The 23,313-nt window shown below is 37.1% G+C and overlaps 1 protein-coding gene across 13 annotated transcripts in view; it reads right to left on the minus strand.

The window, feature by feature from the left end:
* Mapk10 (mitogen-activated protein kinase 10) overlaps window positions 1–23,313 on the minus strand; it is a 357,438-nt gene that overhangs the window by 38,985 nt on the left and 295,140 nt on the right. For all 13 annotated transcript variants that reach the window (XM_087185889.1, XM_004870519.4, XM_021248788.2 and 10 more), the window contains one exon: window positions 21,995–22,119. In XM_087185889.1, the coding sequence (XP_087042015.1) occupies window positions 21,995–22,119 (125 nt within the window). The remainder of the gene's footprint in view (window positions 1–21,994; window positions 22,120–23,313) is intronic.

A 23,313-nucleotide genomic window follows, 5' to 3' on the forward strand; every position in this document is an offset into this window, starting at 1 on the left:
GTTCTATGTGGGAAATTCATAGCAATGAATGCCCATATTAGGAAAACAGAGAGAACTCCAATAACCTAATGCAGAACCTCAAGCTCCTAGAAAAAGAAGAGCATAATAAACCCAAAGCTCATATAAGACAGGAAATTATAAAGATCAGAGCAGAAATCAATGTAATGGAGACTAAGAGAATGATACAAAAATCAATGAATCAAAGAGTTGATTTTTTGAAAGAATAAATAAAATCGATAAACCCTTAGCCAACCTTATCAAAAAGGGAAAGAAAAGGCTCAAATCCATGCAATTAAGAATGAAAAAGGGGAAGTCACAATAGACCCAGCAGAACTTCAGAGCATCATCAATACCTACTTCGAGAACCTGTACTCTAATAAAATGGAAAACACAGACGAAATGGACAGATTCCTAGATACATACAAATTGCCAAAGTTAAATGAAGAAGATATAGAAATTCTAAACATCCCAGTTACAATGAATGAAATTGAAAATGTAATAAAAAATCTACCAACAATGAAAACCTCAGGTCCTGATGGCTTCACTGCTGAATTCTACAAGACATTTAAACAAGAACTATCATCATTACTCTTTAAACTCATCAAGGAAATTGAAAGAGAAGCAAGGCTTCCAAATTCATTCCTGGAAGCAAGTATTACTTTGATTCCAAAACCAGGAAAGACCCAACCCCAAAAGAGAACTACAGGCCAATCTCCCTAATGAACATAGATGCAAAAATCCTCAACAAGGTACTGGAAAACAGAATACAGAGGGTCATCAAGGAGATCATACACCCTGACCAAGTCGGATTTATCCCAGGAATGCAAGCATAGTTCAACATTCATAAATCAATAAATGTAATACACTATATTACCAGAGCCAAATACAAAAACCACATGATCATCACAACAGATGCAGAAAATGCCTTCAACAAAATCCAACACCCATTCATGATAGAAACCCTTCAGAAAATTGGAATAGAAGGTCTTTATCTCAACCTGATTAAGGCTATCTATGAAAAACCAACAACCAACATCATACTAAATGGTCAAAAACTGAAAACTTTCATGCTAAATCAGGAACAAGACAAGGATCCCCACTATCACCACTCCTGTTGAATATTGTTCTGGAAACATTAGCCACAGCAATTGGAAAAGAGAAAGAAATAAAAGGAATAAAGATAGGGAGGGAAGAAGTTAAACTGTCATTATTTGCTGATGATATGATAGTTTACATAGAAGACCCAAAATACTCGACCAAAAGACTTTTGGACTTAATTGACAGATTCAGTAGAGTAGCTGAATATAATGTCAACACTCAAAAAGCAATAGCCTTTTTGTACACAAATAATAGACTCACTGAGAGAGAAATTAGGGAAACAATTCCTTTTACAATAGCATCCAAAACAATGAAATATCTAGGAATCTATCTAACAAAAGAAACAAAAGGCCTCTACACTGAAAATTACAGCACTCTAGAAAAGAAGATCGAGGAGGATATAAGAAAATTGGAAAGACATCCCTTGTTCCTGGGTAGGAAGAACCAATATAGTGAAAATGGCCATACTTCCAAAACTGCCATATAGATTTAATGCAATGCCAATTGAAATTCCAACAATATACTTCACAGAACTAGAGAAAATAATATAAAAATTCATTTGGAACCCAGAAGAGACCTAGAATAGCAAAAGCAATTCTAAGCAACAGAGACATGGCTGGGGATCTTACAATCCCCAACTTGAAATTATACTACAAAGCTACTGAGATAAAAATGGCATGGTACTGGCAAAGAAACAGATCTGATGATCAGTAGAATAGATTAGAAAATTCAGAAACAACTTCAGACATAGTCAGACACCTCATGTTTGACAAAGAAGCCAACCACCCTCATTGGAGGAAAGATAGCCTATTTAATAAATGGTGGTGAAAAAACTGGATTTCAACCTGCCAAAGATTAAAACTAGACCCATACCTGTCACCATGCACTAAACTAAGATCTAAGTGGATTAAAGATCTAAATATTAAGACAGAAACACTAAATTTGCTGGAAGATAAGTTAGGTAGGACTCTTGAAGACATTGGCATAGGAAAAGACTTTATGAACAAAACCTCAGTAGCATGGGAACTACCACAAAGAATCAACAACTGGGATTTCATCTCATTAAAAAGCTTCTGCAATGCAAGAGAAACCACCAACAGAGCTAAGAGAGAACCTACAACGTGAGAAAAAATTTTCAGCAGCTGTACCTTAGACAAAGGACTACTATCTAGAATATATAAAGAACTGAAGAAAACCAGATCCAATTCAAAAATGGGTATCTGAAATGAACAGACATTTCTCAGAAAAAGAAGTAAAAGCAGCAAATAAATATATGAAAAAATGTTCAACATCACTGGTTATTCGATTGATGCAGATGAAAACAACACAGATTCTACCTCACCCCAGAAAGAATGGCTGTTATCAAGAAATCATCCAATAAATGCTGGCGGGGCTCTGGGGAGAAAGGAACCCTTCTCCATTGTTGGTGGGAGTGCAGACTGGTGCAACCACTGTGGAAATCAGTATGGAGATACGTCAAAGAACTAGGACTAGAAGTTCCATTTGACCCAGCTATTCCCTGCTGGGTATCTTCCCCCAAAAATTAAAAGAATCATACCACAACGATATATGAGCACCCATGTTTATAGTGGCACAGTTTGTAATAGCCAAAGCTTGGAAAAAGCCCAAGTGCCCATCAACTGGAAAATGGATAAAGAAGATGTGGGTTATTTTACAAATTGGAGTGCTACTCAGCCATGAAGAATGAGAAACTAGAGACATTTATGGCTAAATGGATGCAAATTGAGGCCATCCTCTTAAGTGAAATAAATAGGACACACATGTGTAAATACCAAATAGTTTCTCTAGTGTGAGAACCTGAAAGTGTAATTAAGGATTAAAATGATTAAAATGAATAACTGATAATTTGAAACAGGAAGAAAAGATTCAAACAGGTAGGGGTGGCAGGTGTGGAAGGGGAGAGATCAGAGTTACAGGCTGGAATCTGGAAAGAATGCATATATAGATTGTGTTTAAAAGTATAGGAAGGGATGTAGATAAAGACTATGCTGGAGCTCATGTCACTGAGATCAAAGGAGAGAAGGGTGTGTTTCCAGAAGAAGCACATATAACTATGTACAGTACATAGTACTCAATAGTGTGGTAAATGACTGTTACTGTTTTATGTGCTTATCATAACATGCTGTGCTTTTCATCCTTTAGAGCATAATCCTACTTATATGAAAGAGTTTACTGTAAAACAGTGTGCTGCTATGCCACTGGTAGTCTCATGTATCTCATGTTAAACTGTGTATTTGGATAATATCAAGGGGCCATCACAGAAGATTGACATATACCTTCTCAGTTTGCACTTAGAAGTTGGCACTCTGTTGGTACTTTGTGATACACACAGATGAAATTGCCTAATAACATATCTCTCAGAGTATATTTCCATCACGTGTCACATAACTGTATTGAAATTTAAATTTAAAAATTTTGGCCTATGTGAAGTCTACTAGCTAATTAGAATTTTTTTCCAGACCACTATTTGTTCAATATTAGTTTTGAAAATCTTTCTAAAACAAATCACATCCTTTGATGTCTTGTTACTTTTTGAGATTTTTTAAAATTATATGGAAAAATGTTTAAATACTTCTCAGTTTTGCTTTGACTGAGTTCTATTATATGTGAATATTATTATAGTTTTTTCCCTTGCATTGCTTTTCTTTGAATAATTTTAATTTTTGTATATATGTGTGTTTAGTGAATGATAATAAAGTTATACATTTAAAAAAAACAGTTGTTCAAGAATCATAGCTGGAGATAGATTAGCATAGTTTGTTAATTATAATTCAAAACAGTGGATTCACATCTGGTTGAAGATTATCAGATTCTCATTAAAATTTATTTATAGCTGATTAACATTCCAAGGGACAACCTTCCACTCAGGAAATAATACACACCAAATAAGTCAAATAATAGCATAAGATAGACAATCCACATTTGGGGGAGTTTGCTCAAGAAAGACATATTGTTACCAAAAATTTGCATTCAATGGAAATTGCCATTAGCTATCATATATATGTGTGTGTATATATATATATGTGTATGTGTGTGTGTATACATACATACATGTAAATATATATATATATCAATGAAAGCAGGGAATATGTTTTGTGTTTTTAAATTCACTGCTGAATCACTGCCATCTAGATTGAGTGAATTAATACTTTTAGAATCAATGAATAAATACTAGGCTATTAATAGTCAAAGCCTATGTAAACAGCTCTGTAGGAGTTCAATCAAAAAGAGAAAAAAATAAGAAACAAAGGAAAGACAAAAGAAGGAAGAAGTAGAAAAGAATAAGGAGAAAGAATGCTACAAGTCTTTTCCAGTACATTTTACCTACTTGGCAGCAGAAGAGTAGAATTAAAGAAAACCAACCTAGATGAAAAGAGATAACTAAATCTTTCCACTCCCCCCATGCACCTGTTGTCTAGCACTGGCTCAGCAATCATGTATGCTCCTCATGAGCCCTACCACACACAAGGGAAAGAGAAACATTGACATTGTTCCTATAAACCTTTTAATTGTAGACAAAAATAACACAATCCCTAAAGTAATGAAACAGCAAATGGTAATATCAATACAGCATTTTAGACCTTATTAATTACATTACATTAGGAACAAACAGTAAATGTGTAAAACTGTTGACTCTTCTAGCTTACATTTTTCTGTGTTTATTTTAATTGAACTTCAGCATTAATACATGTAAGTGTTACTCAGTTGCCCAGGTATGCTCTCATTGGAAATCTGAATGTCAAACTGTTTGGCTCTGAGAAGGTAGCACAGGCAAACTAAATTTTCATCTTGCCCTGATCCAATTCCTAAGTTAAATCTGAACTGAATATGAAGTAATAAGCAAGCTCAGCACTGGTCCTATTCCCCTACTCACCCTCAACCCAAACTGGTTGGATGAGTGACCTTTTCCCTTAGTCTACTCAAGGATGCCATGAACATAGGCCCAATCTCTCCCTTCTCCTGTCCTGAAATCTTACTCAGCTGCCACATAGCACATCCTATCTCGCCTGCCAACCTCTTCTGGGTTCTCAATTGCTGTACTAGGGTTCACCTAGTGAAGAGCAGAGCTCCCAGTCCCAGACACCTGAACAGCTCAGCCTGCCCCTCTGACCAGATGCCCAGGGCTATAAAAGACTGTCCTGGGCCAGAGAATGAGCCTTCAGCACAGAAGTCTGTCTCACTGCTGGCCATGAAGCCTGGCTCCCAGGAGAGGCCCAATTTAGGGGATAGTTCTAGCACCAGGTCTTAATCCTTTTTTGGGCCAGAATTGAGAAAACAAGAAATTTCCTCTGGCCCCATACAGTGTTAATTGGCTTTCTTATGAGGCTTACTTTGAGTCTTAATGTCTTTGGTTCACGACAGGGCTGATACTTCTCCCTCTCTTACTCCTCCTCCTTACTCCTTCCCCTTCACTCTCCTGCTCCATAGTACACAAGATCTACAAAACCTTTACAGAAGTAAGGATCCCACACTCTGGAGTGTTTTTTTCTCACTGTGCTCTTCAGGGTGTGCCCATGCACACATGTGTGTGTCTCTGTGTGTCTGTTTGGTGGTACTGAGGACTGAACCCAGGACCTTCACACTAAACTACATCACCAGCCCACTTTTCATATTTTACTCTGAGACCAGGTGCTACAAAGTAACTAAGTTGCCCAGGCTGGGCTCAAATTTACAATCCTCCTGCCACAGATTCCCAGAGTGAATGCTGGCATTATAGGAATATACCACCATACCCAGTTTGAAGTTTTGCTAGAAATAAAACTGCATTCAAAAAAGTGGTTGCATTTTACATTTCTTTAATTCCCTTACATGAGCCCCAATACATAGCTAATGAGCACTCCCTTCACTGGGAGTCACTCACCTCCTCACCTGTTTTATCTTCAGAGGTACAAGCCATGACCGCACCCTGGAAGGAGACCTAAACTCAAGAATCTACTAAGAAGCAAGGCATACAAGCCTCATTGCCATATTTTCCTCCAACACTGCAGAAGGAAGATATCACACTGAGTCCCCAAAGATGTCCTTGACAGGCTTGGACAAGAGCGGCACTGGTGCATGCAGTTCCCAGCCAGAGCCCTGCCTAGACACCAGCAACTTGGGCCCAAATGCACCAGCCAAAGGCCCACCTGGAAAGAGCTGCACAGGCACACAAGCAACAGCCAGAGGCCTTCCCAGATATCATTGGTAAGTGGGCACAGACCTCAACCAGAAGCCCACTCAGGCACCAGTGACTAGGGTGCACAGGACCTAGCCAAAGGCCCACCCAGACAACAGCTATGCAGGTGGGCAGGCCCCAGCCAGAGGCACACCCAGATACCATCCAAAGTGTGCGAAGGCCCCAGCCAGAACCCCACCCAGACAACAGGGTAGTACTGGGATCCAGAAGGCCACCATTCTGAACCAAGGAATTGGCACAGTGGTGAGCAGCAGAGAGAAGGCTTCTCTGAGGCTTGCTGAGAATTGAAGCCCACTGGACAAGCAAAAAGTCACCTCAGCAAAGGTGCAGCAGGCTGCATCTGTTGACATGAGAAGACAGGTTAAAAAGTCTCAAAACCAGACTTCTAGATCACCTAAGGCATCCTAAGGCACTACGGGATGGAGCAATCTGATACTCAACCACCTGGACTCCCTAAACTGGCAATGAAAGAGGATCTGGAAAAAATAACATCAGAAATTATTTCTCAGATAACAACAGAGATTGTGTCCATAGCAAAAGACATGATTAATTACTCTAGAGCAGACACAGATTAAAACAATAGAGAAGCTGAGGAACATGATAGAATCTCAGCATAAGAAACAAATGGAATCTATAAACAGATACAAACAGATATCTGGGAGATTAAAAACTCCATTAAAAGTTTACACTGCAGAATGAGCCAATGTGAGGACAGAATATCAGATATAGAAGACAGGATTGCAACTACTGACCAGGAACAAATTTTCTTAACACTAGTAAGGAACCATGAGAAATCAATCCAGCAGCTGCTAGATGATGCAAAGAAGAATGACATAAGACTGATCAAAGTCAATGAAGAAACAGGAGAGAGTGCAAACAACATAAAAAACTGTTCACAGAAGTAATGGCAGAAAACATTCCAAGCAAGGGAAAAGAACTTGACATACAGATAAGTGAGGCATATAGGACTCCAACTAGCCATGATAAAAAAGAAATTTACACATATACAAATAATTGTCAAGATCCCTAAACTCAACAGAAGAACAAAATTCTACAAGCAGTTAGAGAAAACAAACAAATCACATACAAAGGAAAACCATCAGAATCACAGAAGACTTCTGAACACAAATCCTCAAGTTAAGAAGAGCCTGGAGTGAAGTATTTCAAACTCTTGAAGAAAACAACCTTCAACCCAGAGTGATGTACCCTGCAAAAATATCTTTCAAAATGATACAGAAATAAGATAATTTCATGACAAACAGCACATGAGGAATTTCATGAATACCAAACCAGCACTCCAAAAATTTTTAAAAATATACTAGGAAAAGGCAATGAGGATCACAACTCCAGGAAGCACAGCAGAATGAATCCATCAGGGATGATGAGAAATTAAATGCAAAATCAAACAAAAAGAAAAAGTTATGACAAGTTTAAGTCAATGCATATCAGTTATAACCATCAATGTTAATGGTCTCAATTCACCAGTCAAAAGAAATGGACTGGCAGAATGGGTCAAGAAGCAAGATCCAACAATATGCTGCATACAAAAAACACACTTAATTCAAAAAAAATCATAGACTGAAAATTAAATGGTTAAAATAATACTCCATGTGACAGGAACCTGAATAAAAAAAGTAGCCATCCTATTTGTAGATCAAATGGATTTCAAACCAACACTAATTAAGAGAGACAAAGAAGGACACTACATCCTTGTAAAGGGAAAAATCCAAGAGGAAGAGATGAAAATCATGAATATATATGCCCCAAATACTAGTGCACCCAAATATATAAAACAAATATTAACGGACACGAAAAATCAAACAAGCACTAATACAGTAGTAGTGGGGGACCTCAGTAACCCATGGTCACAAAGAAATAGATCAACTAGACAAAAAATAACAACAAAATACTAGAGCTCAAACTCTTGAACAAATATACTTCACAGATGTTTACAGAATGTTCTACCCCACAAAATCAGAATACACACTCTTTTCAGCTACACACAGGTCATTGCACAAAATAAACAACATATTTTCTCATAAAACATGTTTAAGTAAGTGCGAAGGAACTGAAGTTATCTTGCATACATTATGACACCATAGTGCGAAGAAATAAGAGATCAATATAAAAAAACACAAGGATTTCATAAACACATGGAAATTGAACAACACACTTCTGAAGAACCAATAGATCAGAGAGGAAATTATAGAAGAAATCATATAGTTTCTAAAATTAAATGAAAATGCCAATACAGCATATCGGAATCTATGGGAAAAAATGAAGGCAGTCTTATGAGGAAAATTCATAGCAGTGAATACTCATATTAGGAAAACAGAGCAAACCCAATTAAACAACCTCATGCTGAGTATCAAGCTTCTAGAAAAAGAAGAGCAGGACAAAACCAAAGCCCATACAAGGGAGGAAATTATAAAGATCAGAGGAGAAATCAATACAATGACGATTAAGAAAATGATACAGAAAAACCAATGAAGCACAGAGTTTGTTCTTTGAAAGAAAAAACAAAATTGACAAACCCTTAGCCACCCTCATCAAAACAAAGGAAAGAAAAGACCCAAATCCATGCAATTAGGAATGAAAAAGCTGAAATTATAACAGACCCAACAGAAATCCAAAGGATCATCAATACCTACTTTGAGAACCTATACAACAATAAGCTGGAAAACACAGAAGAAATTTTCATATTCCTAGATGTGTATGAATTATCAAAGTTAAATGAAGACATAAAAATTCTAAACAACCCAATATCAATCCACGAAATTGAAAACATAATTAAAAACTTACCAACAAAGAAAAGCCTGGGTCCCAATGACTTCACTGCTGAATTCTAGAAGACATTTAGAGAAGAACTATTCCCACTACTGTTTAAACTCTTCAATGAAATTGAAAGGGAAGCAATACTCCCAAATTCATTTCTGGAAGCAAGCATCACCTTGATCCCCAAAGCAGAGAAAGACCCAACCGAAAAGGAGAACTCTAGGCCAATCTCACTCATGAACATAGATGCAATAATCCTTAATATGATATTGGCAAGTAGAACGCAGAAAATCATCAAGAAGATCATACACCCTGACCAAGTGCGATTCATCCCAGGGATACAGGGATGGTTCAATATACACAAATCAATAAATGTAATATACTATATTAATAGAGCCAAGGACAAAAACCATATGATCATCTCAATAGATGAAGGAAAAGCATTTGACACAATCCAACACACATTCATGATAAAAAACCCTACAGAAAATTGGAATAGATGGGCTCTATGTTAACCTGATAAAAGACATCTATAAAAAAAACAGACATCCAACATCATACTAAATGGTCAAAAACTGAAATCCTTCACATTAAAATCAGGAAAAGACAAGGATGCCCACTATCACTACTCCTGTTCAATATAGTTTTGGAAATATTAGCCAAAGCAATTAGACAAGAGAAAGAGATAAAAAGAATAAAGACAGAAAATGAAGAATTTAAATTGTCTTTATTTGCAGATGACATGATAGTCTAAATAGAAGACCGCAAGAACTCCACGAAAAGTCTTCTAGACTTAATAACCAAATTCAGCAAAGGAGCTGTATACAAAGTCAACCCACAAAAATCAATACCTTTCCTGTACACAAACAACAGACTCACTGAGAGAGGAACTGGAGAAGAAATTCTCTTCACAATAGTATCCCAAAAAATGAAATAGTAGGAATTAATCTAACAAAAGAAATCAAAGAGCTCTACTCTGAAAACTTTAGCACTCTGAAAAAAGAGATCAAAGAGGATATCAGAAAATGGAATGACATCCCTAGCTCCTGGGTACGAATAACCAATATAGTGAAAACTGCCATACTTCCAAAACTGCTACATAGATTCAATGAAATCCCAATTGAAATCCCAGCAACACACTTCACAGACCTTGAGAAAAAAAATTCATAAATTCATTTGGAATAAGAAGAGACCTAGAATAGCAAAAGCAATTCTAGGCAAAAAGACAAGGTAGGGGATATCATATTCCCCAAGTTGAAATTATACTACAAAGCTACTGTGATAAAAACAGCATGGTACTGGCCAAAAAAAAAAAATGCCAGGAGATCAGTGGAACTGATTTGAAGATGCAGAAATAACTCCAGACACAATGAGCCACCTCATCTTTGACAAAGGAACCAAACATCCTCACTGGAGGAAAGATAGGCTCTTTAATAAATGATGCAGGAAAAATTGGGTTTCAACTTGCCAGAGATTAAAACTAGACCCCTATCAACCCAGAAGGAAGCTCCCCGTCTCCATCCCAGACTCCTAGGGCAGAGAAGCTCAGCCGGTCCCAGCACCAGGAAGGAAGCTCCCTGCCTCCATCCCAGGCTCCTAGGGCAAAGAAGGTGAGCCAGTCCCAGCACCCAGAAGGAAGCTCCCTGCCTTCATCCCAGGGTCTTAGGGCAGAGAAGCTCAGCCAGTCTCAGCACCCGGAAGGAAGCTCCCTGCCTCCATCCCAGGCTCCTAAGGCAGAGAAGCTAAGCCAGTCACAGAACCCGGAAGGAAGCTCCCCCACCGCCATCCCAAGCTCCTAGGGCAGAGAAGGTGAGCCATGTGGGCACCAGAAGCACCCCCCACCCCGTGGAAATGAGAAGACACATAAACAAGCCTCAAAAACAGACTTCTGGATCACCTACAGCAACCCCAAAGGGAAATGAGATGGAACAATCTGATACTCAACCACCTGGACTCTCTGAACTGGCATCAAAAGAGGATCTGGGAAAAATGAAATCAGAAATAATTACTCAGATAACAGCAAAGATTTTGCTCATGGTGCAAGACATGATTAATAAATCTAGAGAGGACACAGATAAAAAAAATAGAGGATCTGAGGAACATGATGGAATCCCAACATAGGAAACAAATGGAATCCATAAAACAGACACAAACAGATTTCCAAGAGATTAAAAACTCCATCGAAAGTCTGCACAGCAGAATGAACCAATGCAAGGATAGAATTTCACATATAGAACATAAGATTGCAATTAGTGACCAGGAAAAGAAAAATTGCTTTAAAATTGTAAGGGAACATGAGAAATCAATCCAGCAGCTGCTAGACGATGAAAAGAAGAATAACATAAGACTGATTGGAGTCAACGAAGAAACAGGAGAGAGTGCAGATGACATAAAAAAATCTGATAACAGAAGTGATGGCAGAAAACTTCCCAAGCAGGGGAAAAGAACTTGACATACAGATAAGTGAGGCATATAGGACTCCAGCTAGCCTTAATCAAACAAAATCTACACATAGGCATATAATAGTTAGGATTCCAGAAATCCAACGGAAGAACAAAATTCTACAAGCAGTGAGAGAAAAGAAACAAATCACATACAAAGGAAAGCCCATCAGAATCACAGAAGACTTCTCAATGCAAACCCTCAAGGCAAGAAGAGCTTGGAGTGATGTATTTCAAGCCCTAAAGGAAAACAGCCTCCAACCCAGATTCATATACCCTGCAAAACTATCTTTCAAAATTGATGGAGAAATAAGATACTTTCATGATAAAGAGCACCTCAGGAACTTCATGAATACCAAACCGGCACTCCAAAAAATTTTAGACAATACCGTAGGAAAAGACAATGAGGATCACAACTCCAGGAAATCCAGCAAAATGAATCCACTGGCCGTGACAAATTAAACACAAAGAGGGAGAATCCAACAGAAAGAAAAAGTCATGACAAGGCTTTTAAAACTTTTGACTTCATCTCCCTAATGAGTGTATAATTCAATCTTATTTTGTACTCATTAGTATTTTTCTGATTCTAGAGTTGCACACCATTCCTTGTGCTATACTGGCTATTTAGCATCTTCTTATGTCTACATTTTAATTGGGTTGTCTATTAATGAGCTCTAAGAATTCTTTATATATTCTGGTCATAAGTTATATGCATTGTAAATATGGTCTGTTGAAGGACTACTTTTCATTTTAGTGATGTCATTTAAAGTTCTAAATTTTGATGGAATCTCATTTATCAATTTTTTTCTTTTATACATCATGTTTTTTGTATCCTAGGTAGTTCTTGCCTACCCTGAATTCATAAATATTTTTCCTTATAATTTCTTCTTCAAGTTTTATACTTTTAGGCTTTCTTATTTAGGTTCATAGATCCCTTCAAGTTATTTTCATGTATGGAAAAAAAGGGTTGAGGTTAATTTTTTATATACAGATACCAGGTGTTCTAGTGCCGTTTGCTGCAAACACTATCTCTTCCTTGGCTCTTGAATTGAGTTTATATTCTATAAAATGCTAATGTTAAATAATCTTTCAAAACTCAGCGGACCATATATGTGTGATTCTATTTCTAGATTCTCTGTTTTATTCAAATGATCTATATGTCTTTCCTTACACCAACACTGCCTTGATTACTGTAGCTTTAGAAGTCTTAAAATTAGGTACAAATTTTTGTTTTTGTTTTTAACTTTTCTAGGTCCTTTGTACTCCTACATAACTTTTAAATTTCAATATCCAATTCTTCATTTATAGCAAGTATACACAGACCTGAATTTTTATATATACCTTGTGTTTTCTAATCCTGTTAAATTCAAGTACAAGTTCTAGGGGCTCCTAGAGATTTCTTAGTATTTTCTCTGTAGATGATCACTTCATCTACATATAAAGATTTTGCTTCTACCTTGCCAATCCTATCCTAGTTTTGTCATTTTATTGCCAGACTATTTTGGTGGGGCCTAGGTTTCAAAGTTTAATGGACAGATAAAGAGTAAGCATATCTGCCCTTGTTCTCCACCTTAAGGTGAAAGCATTGTATCTTCTCCATTCATACAAGGCGTTCTCACTGGAAGTATGGAGAACATGTCTTTAATCTGTTGAGAAGTTTCTGTTCTACTTCTAGACCCCTGGTAACTTTTACCATGAACACCTGTACAATTTAGTCCAATACTTTTTCTCCAACTACTAACAGGATCGTATGGCTCTTTCTTTTCCTCTGTTTAAATGATGACTTTTGGAGGTGAGTCTTCCAAGGCTGAACCAACACTGCCATCCCTATAATAAAACCACTTTCTATATCCTGCCAGATCTGAGTTCCAATAGTTTGTTTTGTTAAACAAGTTTCTATCTATGTTCATACTTTTTTCTTCTATTATCTTTATCTAGTTTTAGGATTAGCACAATGTTGAGTTCCTAAAATGAGGGGAGAAGTGCTCCTTCTTTTTTCTGCTTTAATTGTTTGATATAATTTATCAGTTAAAATGTTTATGAGCCTACTGTTGTCATATAGGTAGGTTTTCAAGCTAGGAATATAATTTCTTTAATAGGTGCTATTCAAATTTTGTATTTCCTCCAGAGTTAGTTTCATTAATTTGTCTTCCAAGGTACTTCTTAGAAGTTGTCAAATTTATTTCAAAAAAGATTTTTGTAATATGCTTTCTATATCCCTTTAAATTCTGTAAAATCTGTGGTAATGTCTCCTAGATCTTAATATTGTAATTTAAAAAATATATAACTGATATTGTGTAACAGGAAGAAAAGGTCTAAAAGAACAGGGGAATTGGGAGGGGTACAGGAAGGGAAAAAAGGGAAAGGAAAAAATATGAGAAGAGGAAAAAAATGGAAACAAAGTCTTTGCAAATAGGGAAGGGTGGAGGGGGTGAAGGGAGGGCAAGGAAAGGGGGAAAAAAATAAGAACCAAGAGACTCATGTAATGGTACAAGATCCCAATGATGAATGTAACTGTATTTTATACCTAAAATGTACCAATAAAGTTAATGGGGGGAAAAAGTGCTAAATAAATTATATAAATTTTCATGTAAAAAAAAAACTAGGCCCTTATCTTTCACCATGCACTAAACTAAAATCGAAATGGATTATAGATCTAAATATTAAAACAGAAACACTAAACTGGCAGGAAGAGAGTCTAGGTAGAACTCTTGAAGACACTGGTGTGGGAAAAGGTTTCATGAACAAATCCTAAGCAGCACGTGAACTAGCACAAAGAAACCACAAGTGGGATCTCTTCTTATTAAAAAGCTGTACAGCAAGAGAAACCACCAAGAGCATGAAGAGACCACTCACATGTGGGAAAAAATATTTACCAGCAGTTCCTCAGACAAACGTCTACTCTCCAGAATATATAAAAAGAGAACTACAGGGCTGGGGATTTAGCTCAGTGGTGCTGCCGCCTGTCTCCCAAGTGGAAGTTCCTGAGTTCAATCCCTGGTACCAAAAAAAAAAAAAAAAAAAAGAGAACTATAAGCCAATCTCACTAATGAACATAGATCCAAAAATCCTTAATAAGATACTGGCAAATAGAATAAAGAAGATCATACACACTGACCAAGTGCGATTCATCCCAGGGATGCAGGGATGTTCAATATACACAAATCAATCAATGGAATACACTATAACAATAGAGCCAAGGACAAAAGCCATATGATTATCTCCATAGATGCAGAAAAACCATTTGACAAAATCCAACATGCATTGATGATAAAAACCCTATAAAAAATTGGAATAGATGGTCTCTACCTCAACCTGATAAAAGCCATCTATGAAAAACCAATAGCCAAAATCATACTAAATGGTCAAAAACTGAAATCCTTCACACTAAAATCAGGAACAAGACAAGGATGTCCACTATCACCACTCCTGTTCAATATAGTTTTGGAAAGATTAGCCATGGCAATTAGATAAGAGAAAGAAATAAAAGGAATAAAGATAGGAAATGAAGAAGTCAAATTGTCATTACTTGCAGATGACATGATACTCTATATAAAAGACCCCAAGAACTGCACCAAAAGTCTTCTAGACTTAATAATCAAATTCAGTAGAGTAGTTGGATACAAGGTCCACACACAAAAATCAATAGCTTTCCTCTACACAAACAACAGATTCACTGAGAGAGAAATAGGGCAAACAATTCCTTTCACAATACCACCCAAAAAACTGAAATACCTAGGAATCAACCTAATGAAAGAAATCAAAGACCTCTTCACTGAAAACTATAGTACTCTGAAAAGAGAGATTGAAAATGATATCAGAAAATGGAAAGACATCCCCTACTCCTGGGTAGGAAGGATCAATATAGTGAAAAGGACCATACTTCCAAAACTGCTATATTGATTCAATGAATTCCAATTGAAATCCCAACAGGATATTTCATGGACCTTGAGAAAACAATCCAAAAACTATTTTGGAACACGAAGAGATCTAGAATACAAAAAGCAATCCTAGGCAACATAGACGTGGCAGGTGGTATCACAACCCTCCTTTTGAAACTATACTAGAAAACTACTGTGATAAAAACAGCATGGTACAGACCTGAGGACCAGTGGAACAGATTAGAAGATGCAGAAACAACACCAGACACACTCAGCCACCTCATCTTTGCCAGAGGAGCCAAACACCCTCACTGGAGGAAAGATAGCCTCTGTAATAAATGGTGCTGGAAAAACTGGGTTTCAACTTGTCAAAGATTAAAACTCAACCTATATCTCTCACCATGCACTAAACTAAAATTGAAATGGATTAAAGATCTAAATATTAAAACAGAAATGCTGAACCAGCTGGAACAGAGGTTAGGTAGAACTCTTGAAGACATTGGTGTAGGAAAAGATTTTATGAACAAAACCATGAGCTAGCACACACAATCAACAAGTGGGATCTCTTCTTATTAAAAAGCTTCTGAACAGCAAGAGAAACCACCAACAGAGTGAAGAGACACACAATGTGGGAAAAAATGTTCACCTGCTGTTCCTCAGACAAAGGTCTACTATCTAGAATCTATAAAGAACTTTAAAAAATCAGACCTCCAAAATTTAAAGACCCAATACAAAAATGGGCACCTGAAATGAACAGACATTTCTCAGATGAAGTAGAAATAGCACATAAACATATGAAAAAATGTTCAACATCACTGGTCATTTAAGAGATGCAAATGAAAACAACACTGAGATTCCACCTCACCCCATAAAGAATGGCTGCTATCATGAAATCAACCAATAATAAAATAACAAATGCTGGAGGGGCTGTGGGGAAAGAGGAACACTGCTCCATTACTGGTGGGAGTGTAGACTGGTGCAACCACTGTGGAAATCAGTATGGAGATACCTCAAAGAACTAGACTGAAAGTCCCATTTGACCCAGCTATTCCTCTGCTGGGTATCTCCCCCAAAGAATTAAAAGAATCATACCACAGTGATATATTTACACATATAGCATGGCAGCATTGTTTGTAATAGCTATAACTTGGAAACAGCCCAATTGCCCATCACCTGGAGATAGGATAAAGAAAATGTGGGGTTTTTATAAAATGCAGTACTTACTCAGCCATAAAGAATGAGAAACTAGAGACAATTATAGCTGAATGGATGCACATTGAGGCCATACTCTTAAGCGAAATAAAGAGGACACACATGTAAATACAGAATAGTTTCCCTGGTGTGAGGAACTGAAAGTGTAAATAAGGATTAAAATGTATAATAGATAATGTGAAATTGGAAGAAAAGGTCCAAAGGGGAAGGGGAAATAGGAGGGGTAGAAGAAAGGAAAGAAGGAAAAAGAATAAATATGAGAAAATGAAAAAATGGAAACTAAGTCTTTGTAAATAGAGAGGGGTGGAGGGGTTGAAGGGAGGGGAGGGGAATGGGGGGAAAAATAAGAACCAAGAGCCATTATGTAAAGGTGCAAATTTCCAAAAATGAATGTCAGCATATTGTATACCTAAAATGTACCAATAAAATTAGTGAATGAAGAAAAAAAGAAGTCCTCAATATCCCCTAGTTTCCTAAAATAAAGAGAATTACAATAAAGATTTGTGGACTCTAACCTTTTTTTTTCAGTTTAAACTAATGGCACTGGGTTCTCTTATACTTGGAAGGTAGGCATAGGTACGCAACAACAGAAAAAGACTAATAGATTTAAATCATGGAGCAACTACATCAGTTTCAATAATCATTCAAAGAATTGTGGACTGTTTTTGCAGTATCTTGGTTGGCAGGCCTTGTGCACCGCACTAGAAAAAAATGTTTCCTAATACTAAATGTTGGTAAACCTTTTCATGTAAAAGTCATAGTAGTAATAATAATGAGGATAATAATGATGTATGTAATCTCTACTGGCTGCCAAGCACTGTCAGTATGCTGTAAGTGTGATCTGAGAGTAGAATTTTTTATTTAAGAAGACTGAAATGCATAAAGATTAATAAACTCGACCAAGTTGCGCTAGTAATGAGCAGAGCAAAAGTTTAAACTTAAACCATCTTTCCCATACCTGTGAGTATGCAAACAGCTCACTAATTGCAGCTGTCTGTGGTATCTTTGCCCTCTTGATGAATGTGAAACCACAGGCAGAGAACCTGCCAATTGTTTACCAGAAAACTTTGACATTTAGTGTGGCCTCTGTGGTCTGTTTGGAACATACACTTTTTTTTTTTACTCTGAACATTATATGCAAAAAAAAAAAAAGAAAACTTGCTCAAAATTTTAGCAGCTATAACATCAAAATCTTTATGTACTACTCTGTTATAAACATAAGAATTTATTAAGTTTGAATCTAAATTGTTAAAATTTTAACTTCATTTGAACATGACTGATTTTCCCTGTTAGAATTATGACAATATTCATATTCTCTTCGTTGTTGATTCTGGTAGTTTGGAAACGTGTAGGATAGCCTGTGGTGTGAGTCATAGATTAGTGCACACAGTATTTCTTTACTTTTTTTTCTTTAAGTTTATTGGTACATTTTAGGTATACAATACAGTTACATTCTTCATTGGGATTTTGTACCTTTACATGACGATCTTGGTTCTTATTTTTTTCCCAATTCCCCTGCCCTCCCTTCACCCCCTCTACCCTTCCTATTTCTCTACTCTTTTTCACCTCTCCATAAGGCTTGACACTCTCATGCAGTTTGTCCTTTATTCTCTTTCCCCTTGTCTCTATTCCCCTCTAATAAACTTCTTTCTTCCCTCTCACTTTTGAATTTTCTTCCTTCCTTAGTCACATGTAAGTTACTTGAAAGCTGCTTGGGCTTTCAACTTCTAATTATTTGTTACTTTTATTTGGATTTTGGCACACCAGCGTTCATGTTGCAAAATACTCTTGAAGTCCTGGCAGAAGACATGTTGCTTCATTATATAGCTTTTGCTGTGTACTATAAAGAAAGGTCATTTTATTTTAAATACTCACTCATGTATGATAACAAAGACACTAATTCTACTGGTGGTGCAAAAAACGTAGCTGACTGTTGCTTCCAGAGTCTTCAGGTCCCGTCATGTCCTAGTTGTGACCTCTGCAATACATTTCAGAGAGTAATAAACTATTCCTGCCCTTGATTAGGATTCACTGCAACATCTGTAGATGTTAAGACAACCTTAACCTTGTGCAACCAATGATTCCAGGCTAGATGCCAAATATGTGGTTGTTATTTATGTGCTGATTCCTTTCCCTAGAGCTCTGGGCTGTGTAAGACTCTCCCCACAAAATCCGTATGTCCCCTCTTGTTTTTCTCCATGCCCCAGCACTACAGTATCGAAATGGCTGGAAAAGAGGCTTTAGACAATTTAATATCCTAAGTGGTATCTTTTTTAATATAAAGGGATTCTTTCATAAAATGTTAAAATACATTTAAAACTCATTGATAGTGTTGTAATATGCCGTTATGGATTCTAAGCAATGTCTCTTTTATAGGCAACATAATTACAAGTGAGTTACAAATGTAGATTTTATGACTAATTAAACTCTAGACCAAAATCCATTAAAAATAGATTACACACCTTAAATTAGATATAAGCAAAAATAAATATTCTACCGGATGAAACTATCAAAATAAATAAGAAGCACCAATCTCAAATAACTTACTTACATAAAAAATTGATAACAACATAACCTAAAACATTTTCTTGGATTTTGTCAGAGAAAAAGTTCTCATACTCAATTTCATAATAATATAGACCAGGGGTATCCAGCCCACGTGCGGGGGGCGGGGAGGGGGATACAGCCCTGGGCAGCTAGCAATGTGGCTTCACAGGACCATGAACTTTCGACACGAGTCTGTGATTTTTAATGACATTTCTCATGACTCCGTGCCTGGTGCTCAAGCACGGACTATTTGGGGGCGAATGAGCTCTGTGTCCGGAGCACAGGTCACTTGCAGCGTTTACCTTGCCCTCTGCACCTACCACACTCGGTAGACTGGAGATCCCTGTGTATCGGATTTTCCATGGCTGTGGAACTGGGAGTGCAGCCCAGAGGTTCCTGACAGCAGAACTCAACCTTCCCATACCAGGCCCTGCTATTAGGCAGACGTGGAAGTTTTCCTTTTTAGTTATTAAACTTGGCCCTGTGGTGTTGTTTGTAAAATAATTTAATAATTAGTTAAAATACAAAAAAAGGAAGAATATCTACTTAGACACATTGACTATATTAGATATTTTATATGAAGCCCACGATAATTCCTCTTCCTTCAGTGTGGCCCACGCAAGCCCAAAGGTTGTACATCCTATGAATCTAAATACACCTTACTTCATTCTACTCCAAGAATATTTTTTAAAATATCTCCCAAGCACGAGAGACTGGAAGAAGTTCTTTTTTAGTAACCAGAATGTGTACAGTGGACCCCCGAAATTCACAGGGGTTATGTTCCTAGAGCACCCTCGAATTGTGAAAAACAGCAGATTTTAGATGTGGTCAGAAAAATGCCTATAAATGGCCATTTTTATAGTTTAAACCCTAATTATGCTATGTCTCCTGCAGTTATGTAATTTAATTTAATAAAATACTGTATTAATAAACCCTTAGAAAGTGCAGAGCGTTTTGGTGGGATCTTAGGCTTTAAGAAGATCAAAACTGAGAACACTGGAGATAGCACACGTGGTACAGCAACCTGTTACGATGCGGAAATGCTGATGCATCTGCCTGCCGAGATGGTTACATGGCAGCAGCCAATCAGGGGCAAGGAGAACTAAATAACGCTCTCGGATTGGCTACTTGGAAACTTCCCACCAAAATAACAATTGCGGAGAATATTTTGTAGTGTTGACAAAATTGTCGGGGTTTCCAACAAGAATTACTAGTTAGGTACTAAGGGAAAACCCGAGAAGGACTGAGACCATGAACCCTGAATCTTGACTTTGCAGGCATATAATATGTGAATAATAAGCTCAAAAGTAATATAAGAAAAGGAAAAACTGGAAACAAAGTCTTTGTAAATAGGGAAGGATGGAGGGGGTGAAGTAAATAGGGAAGCGTGGAGGGGGTGAAGGGAGGACCGGGAAGGAGAACAAAATAAGAACCAAGATACATCATGTATAGGTACAAGTACCCAATGATAAATGTAAATGTATTGTATACCTAAAATGTACCAATAAAAGAATTTAAGGGGGTGGGGGGGAAGTAATTATAGGGAATTGATTTTGTAAGAATAAAATAAAATGACTGAAAATTAATTTGAAACAAACTGAAAAGTCAGCATCATTGTGTAATGCTAATCTGAGCAGATCTTAAAATAAAGTCCAGCAGGATGGTGACCCCTCAGTTTCCATCCTCATTATACTCATTACTGAACTGCTCTGTCTGTAACTTTCAAATGCTAAATGATTTGCCTAATGTAAAAGGAGCTTGTTGCATATTCTATCAGCAGCATTCAGTTCTACCTGGTCCTCACGTCATCCTTCAGCTCTCTCTTGCTTCTCTAGTACAGAATGAAGGAGTGGGGATTATTCAAGTTTCCATTTAGTACCTCTGACCTGAGCAAGGGCAGGATGAAGCAGAGGAAAAACCTGACACAAAGAAAAAATGTTTCCTAGCCAGAGTACCCTGGGGTGCAGAGAAAGGTAAAAGCAAGCAGTATTTCAAATAGAAGTTGAGGAACAAATCCAAACAAAAGCATGGGAAAGTATTATGTTAAAGGAAAATGAGATAAGTTACCACAGGTACTTTAAGAATTCCAAGTGATTCTGACATTTCTAGGAGAAGGTAACATGGCTGAGAGTAACATTTAAAGGCAGCACCAAAAAGAACTTCTCATCGGGAACCTGATGGAACACACATGGGCACCTGCAGTCCCCACAGGGCACTAATGAAACATTCTTACAAAGGAAAGAGAAGCAAAGTGAGTTATTCTCTATTATGTTTTCTACTGTGAAGTTTGCAGGAGGAGAGGCTGATAGTTTAACACCCTGGAGGAAACATAAGTGCTATTAATTTAGAGAAAACAAGTAGCAGTAAGTCATGGACATTTAGACTTAGGCTGGGATGTAGCTCCATGGTACAGCACTCGCCAACATGGGAAAGACCCTGGTTTTGATTCTTAGCACTGTGGAGGGAGGCAGAGAAAGAGGGAAAGGGAAGGGGGAGGGGAGAGGAGGGGGAGGGGAGGGGGAAGAGAGAGGGAAATTGGAAGAGGGAGGAGGGGAGTAGGGAAAGAGGAAGAGGGAGGGAGGACGGAGGAAGAGAGAGGAAAAGGGAAAGAAGGAAGGAAAGAAGGAAGATGATGAAATAAAGAGATTGTACTACTCATTCCATTTAACAGAAAGTCCTGAAAAAAGAAATGCATTTAAAACATAGGTTGAAGAAAATAACTTTTTGAGGGAAGCATAATGTACTTAGAAATGTAATAAAATCTTTTGGGTGTTCTTTCTAGTTCTCTTCAGTTTTCACCATGAACTGCGGTTTGTGGAAAGTAAAATCAACCTAGGCCTTACCGCCTCCACCTCTGCAGGGTCGTACCAAACGTTGATGTAGGGGTGCTGTAAGGCGTCGTCCACAGATATCCTTTTGGCTGGGTCAATCACTAGCATCTTTGACAACAAATCCCGGGCTTGGCTGGCTGAAACCATAAATGAGAAAAATAATTAGTAAGATTTTTATTTCAGCAAGGGACTTTGTTGGATGGGGAAGAAACTTTAAAAAACAAATAATTAGCTACTAGTTTCTAAACATCGGAAAAATTCTTAATGTGCTGAAAAAGGAAATGCATTTTACATGTCTTTATGTGTCTTAAAGCCTCAAAGTGTCATTTGGGGTCCACTGGGGGTTACGACGCTCTGAGTGAGTACAGTTGTTCACGTGGTTTTCTATACGACCCCTATCAACCCAGAGCTTATCTGAGCAAGGCAATCTGATTGGGTAATCTCCAAGAACATAGGCGGAAGAGAAATACAAACTCGTGATGCTTCACAAGTGTAGGGATGGCCGTTTGGAGCTAAATCAATGTATGCGCTTTCATATTCTTATTCATACAATGGCATTATCAGGATTTGAGTAGAATCAGCACTGATTTAAGGGCTCATATAATCCAAACCTTATAATCATATAAACAATCTGAAGTGCAGATGTGAAAGAAATTACATCATTCAACTACTAAACTTCATTTTAACATTCTGTAATTATTAGACATCTTAAATCAAGAGAATCATGCTTGGTAAAATCCAAAAGTTAGTGGCTAAAGCCATCCCAAAGCTACATCTGCTAGGTGGTAATGAAATACTCTATATCCTGTTCATGTTGCCATGATTAATTTTATGGTGTGGGTGGTACTAGTTATAAAATTATATGGTAATAATAAGCAAGCTTATTTATCTAATAACACCGTTAAAAGACAAATTAATTTTTCATCTCTAAAATGTAATATTTTGCATAAACTAGCTTTAACCAAAATTTTAAAATATGAGTATTTTAAACCAATACTGCTATTCAGCTGATCTGAAAGGCTAACAGTGAAAATATTTAGTATATTCTAAATATATGGTAAGACTTCAAATTTAGAGAGCAGAACCTCAATTAATTTCAGAAAAAGTCAACATAAAATATAAAAATCAGGAAATATCAACTATTTCAAATTAGAGGTATATTTTTTCTAGTGTAAATTTTTCATATAATTATTTTCTGTTCAGTTATTTTTCACATAATTTTGACAATACTAGGGTTGAAATATAGCAAACTATTTTTTCACCTATCCTATAAGTATTTTGTGTTTTTGCATTTACCTTCTAATGTTTTGTACTAACATGAAAAATCATTA

This window comes from Heterocephalus glaber, unplaced genomic scaffold (assembly GCF_053883595.1).
Source record: "Heterocephalus glaber isolate CG9 unplaced genomic scaffold, H.glaber_assembly_v1.0 deba00001503, whole genome shotgun sequence".
In the NCBI taxonomy this organism is placed as follows: Eukaryota; Metazoa; Chordata; class Mammalia; order Rodentia; family Bathyergidae; genus Heterocephalus; species Heterocephalus glaber.